The sequence below is a fragment of the Tarenaya hassleriana genome, unplaced genomic scaffold (genome assembly GCF_000463585.1).
Source record: "Tarenaya hassleriana unplaced genomic scaffold, ASM46358v1 Cleome20, whole genome shotgun sequence".
Lineage (NCBI taxonomy): Eukaryota > Viridiplantae > Streptophyta > Magnoliopsida > Brassicales > Cleomaceae > Tarenaya > Tarenaya hassleriana.
The window spans coordinates 731,124-734,700 of record NW_010965373.1 but is presented as its reverse complement, the minus strand read 5'-3'; the positions used below and the strand labels follow the sequence as shown (position 1 = coordinate 734,700).

The 3,577-nt window shown below is 41.3% G+C and overlaps 1 protein-coding gene across 2 annotated transcripts in view; it reads right to left on the bottom strand.

Annotated features, from left to right (window-relative positions):
* Window positions 1-3,570, bottom strand: part of LOC104813571 (cyclin-A2-4-like) — a 4,145-nt gene extending 575 nt beyond the window's left edge. The window contains exons 1-12 of one of the 2 annotated variants that reach the window (XM_010541213.1): window positions 3,458-3,570; window positions 2,125-2,458; window positions 1,760-2,000; window positions 1,530-1,666; window positions 1,338-1,430; window positions 1,120-1,253; window positions 949-1,024; window positions 798-874; window positions 681-714; window positions 439-588; window positions 210-344; window positions 1-78 (exon numbers count right to left, since the gene is read on the bottom strand). In XM_010541213.1, the coding sequence (XP_010539515.1) occupies window positions 25-78; window positions 210-344; window positions 439-588; window positions 681-714; window positions 798-874; window positions 949-1,024; window positions 1,120-1,253; window positions 1,338-1,430; window positions 1,530-1,666; window positions 1,760-2,000; window positions 2,125-2,388 (1,395 nt within the window). In that variant the 5' untranslated portion in view covers window positions 2,389-2,458; window positions 3,458-3,570 and the 3' untranslated portion in view covers window positions 1-24. The remainder of the gene's footprint in view (window positions 79-209; window positions 345-438; window positions 589-680; window positions 715-797; window positions 875-948; window positions 1,025-1,119; window positions 1,254-1,337; window positions 1,431-1,529; window positions 1,667-1,759; window positions 2,001-2,124; window positions 2,459-3,457) is intronic. The other variant, XM_010541214.1, reaches the window with a different exon arrangement.
* Window positions 3,571-3,577: the final 7 nt, after the last annotated feature.

The following is a 3,577-nucleotide window of genomic DNA, read 5'->3' as shown; positions in this document are numbered from 1 at the left end:
GAACCGCTCGCCCGGTTTAAGCCTTTAGAATAGCGAGTCGAGCAGTTTCGGAGAAGACAGAGCCGCCACGGATTTGAACTGCAGAGATGCAAGTGCACGAGTATATTGTCATTTGTCAGATCCATAAACCGGAAATAACCGAAAACATTCTGCTGATAACCATAATTTACAAGAATCCGGTATTCGGATCGGTTCGCTGACTCCTTTACCTTCTCTTGCTTATACTTGAAGCGTATAGCGTTCAAGGGGCATGCTTTCGTGTTCATCTGCAATTCTTGCAAGGCCAAGACCGATGCTTTCAGATCAGTTGCTTTGTACATCGTGTAATGCTCAAGGGTCGGATTCTGAGTAAAAACAAGAAAACCCAAGTGAAGTGAGTTCCAAGATTCTTGGAACACATAACTGTGTCCGAATCAAAATAGGAGAACAGAGCCAGACCCAAGGGTGGCATGACTGATCCAGTGTCCACTTGGCAAGAAAAACAGCGGAAGCTGCGATAAGAGAAGGAAGAAACTTCAAGAAATCGTATTCTATTAACGTCAATTCTGTGAGGTAGTTGGCCAGAAACTCCATTTCAAGACTCGAGCTCTGCAGATTCAGAAACCGAACACTGATAAAGTCTTGATCTTTCAGCTAAAAAACATGTACGAGGATGCAAAAGCCATGAAAAAGAATTTTACCACGTGAGAAGCTTGAGCTGCTCGGAGGAATCTCCTGTATTCAGCATATCAAAATGAGAAAAACAAGCAAGAGTATAAATCTGAGTATTCAGACAGTCAAATTGTAGATAGATATACCTGAGGAATGTTTTTGAAGTGGGAATGTATATTTGGAATCCGAAATGCTTGAGTACTTCGTTCTCCATTTCCAGCACCTACAGGTGTTTCCATGTTAACAACAGACAATTACATTCTCGAGGGCATTGCATGGAATTTATTCGGCATATACCTGATCCCTCTTGTAAGTGTTGTCCGTGATGAAGCAGAACTCTTCAATGCGGGGTGCGCATATCTCTTCGTACTTCCTTAACATTTTTTTCAAGAAAATGTGTAAATAGACCTGTTTTCTTGAGCATTATGGATGAGACAAGGAGATTAAGCTGTATAGTTAGGAAATTACGAGGCGATGAGCATGCAAGTGATGCCGAGCAACTGAAGTCTCTGTCTTTCGATGTAGTTTCCATGGAGGAATCTGTCTATCAGATACACCGTTAGGTACAAAGTGTCAGGCACCAGTGTGTATTCCTCAGAGACCTGAAATCCGAAATTCGATAAACAGTTTTCAACTTTGAGAGCCAAAACATGGGCAATGGAAGAAACATCAAAGGCAAAACAGACCTCCACAAGCCAATCAACCAGAACTCCCCTCATGGCTTGAGTGATATCCTTCTGAATTCTCTCCATAAAATCGGGATACGGTCTACGTTTAAGCTGTTTACGAAATACAAAACCAGGAAAAGTTTCAAACTTTCTGTGATTTGGCCTCTGGGATTCATCATGGAAGATGGTATCAAACCCAGAGATTATTACCTCTGCAGCACGCAGATTGTGGAAGATTTCAGGAGCATAAAGGCTGCAGAGTAAAGGGTCCTTGTTATTCGAATCGATGTCCAAGAATTTTGGATTATCCAGCTCTGTCAAACTTCCAGCAACATCACTTTCCCCCACTGTAATCATTGACAAAAAGCAGAACAATGTTTAATATTCAGTCGCTAACACAGACAGATTCATACAACAGCAAGTAACTGATCTTGGATCACCTTTGGACAATCCGGAATCCGGCTCAGCTGCTCCGTCGTTTATGAGTAAGCTCGTGCCTGAAGAAAAACACGGGTTTCTTGCTGCATTTGACACTTCACTCAGCTCGGACTCTGCTGTTGCCTTCTGCTCAGCAGCCATTGCTTCTGTCCTGGATTGAAGATCAGAGACTTCTGAAGCAACAGAAGGTGCCACCTTCGATTTACCCGCCCGTCCCTTCTTGATCTGGTTGATGTTCTTCTCCTGGACAAGAAAAGCACAACCCAAGAACCAAAAGTATCAGCAAGTAATACATATTCGGAGTATCTTCGTCCTTCACAAAATCATTAAAGGCCAACATTTTAAGCAGCAGTGTATACATAACAACCTGCACTTTAGCTGCGTAAATGCAACTTTGGTAAGAACTTTCACAGCTAATGTTCGTGACATCCCTTAGAACAGCTCGCTTCTTGGGTACGATGGCTTTCTTCTCCTCCAAGGCTGCTCTTTTTGCATTGGCCCTCAAAACCCTTTGCTGATTCTGTCTTGCAGGAACTTCTGAAGGTTTAATCTGTCCAGAAGAACGTAATGCAGAAGCAAAGGCACGAGTAAAAGGGCGGCCATGGAGCTCTAAGCCATTCTCCTTCCCCATGACTGAAAAGTCGCCCCAGAGAAGCTCCAACCTTCAAGTTCCAGATCTTAGCAATGGCTCATTTCCTGATCTGCGAATTTGAAATCAAGGGAAAGTAAAAGTCAAAGGTATGATAAAAGTGAAACTTGCAACAGAGACTTCTGTCCAGAGAAGAGACTGCTCAATCTGTTCTTGCAGTAAAAGACTTAGTACACAACCGATCTCATGGCCATGCAATGGCTAAGAGAGACAGCAGATGCAATTTTGAAGTTTAGAGAGAAACAAAAAGTGCAACAGAAACGATTGCTATTCTCTGAATCTCAAACAAGAGAGCCACGAATCAATAGAAGATACATTCAAGTTTCAAGTTTCAGACTTTTTCAAACTTTGTAAGACTCGAAAGCGAATCAGATATTATTCGATTTCCTTAGTGGAAGAAAAAACCCGAACCCGATTGTATACATTCATTTAAAACAAAACAACAAAAATTGCTACAGCGATATATACACTGCCACTATGTGCAGCATTTGGTACAAAGGTAAAAAAACGCAAAATCTACAGGATATAATTTCCAAAATGCGAAGAAAATATTAGGAAATGTAATATTCGAAGATCTATGCACTCTTCCTTTCTTTCTTGTGTCCCCAAAATGTATATACATTATACAAAAAAAGAGGAACGGGGAAGAAGAAAGTTTCTGTGGAATTTATCCTCTGCAACAACAACATTTTCTCAGGAAACAAACAGACCACGAGAAAACATGCTAAACCCGTGAACTAAAGCTGCAAAATTTCCAGAAGTTGCAAAGAACCCACTAAACCCCTTATCGATCCATCAGCAGAAACACCAGAAATCGACCCACATTTTCTTTTTTCTCAGGAAACAAACTGACGCGCGAGAAAATCTAAAAAAACACCATGAATCAAAAGCTTGAAACTTTGAAAAGGCATCGGAAAATCCAATCGGGTCTCCGTTCGCACAACAAACCTACGAAATGCAGGTCGGCTAATGCACTCAGAGCAGCATCCATTTCAAATCTTTCTTATCAAAATGAAAGGAGGGAAAGATAAAAGATAGAATGAGATGGGACCTGGGGAAGTTCCAGATAAAAATTCTTCAAAGAAAAAACGTTATTTGTCTTCAAAGAAAAAGAAAAGATAGGAGCTTGGGCGGATCGAGAGTCACATAGTCAATTTGCTTTTAGGGAAAG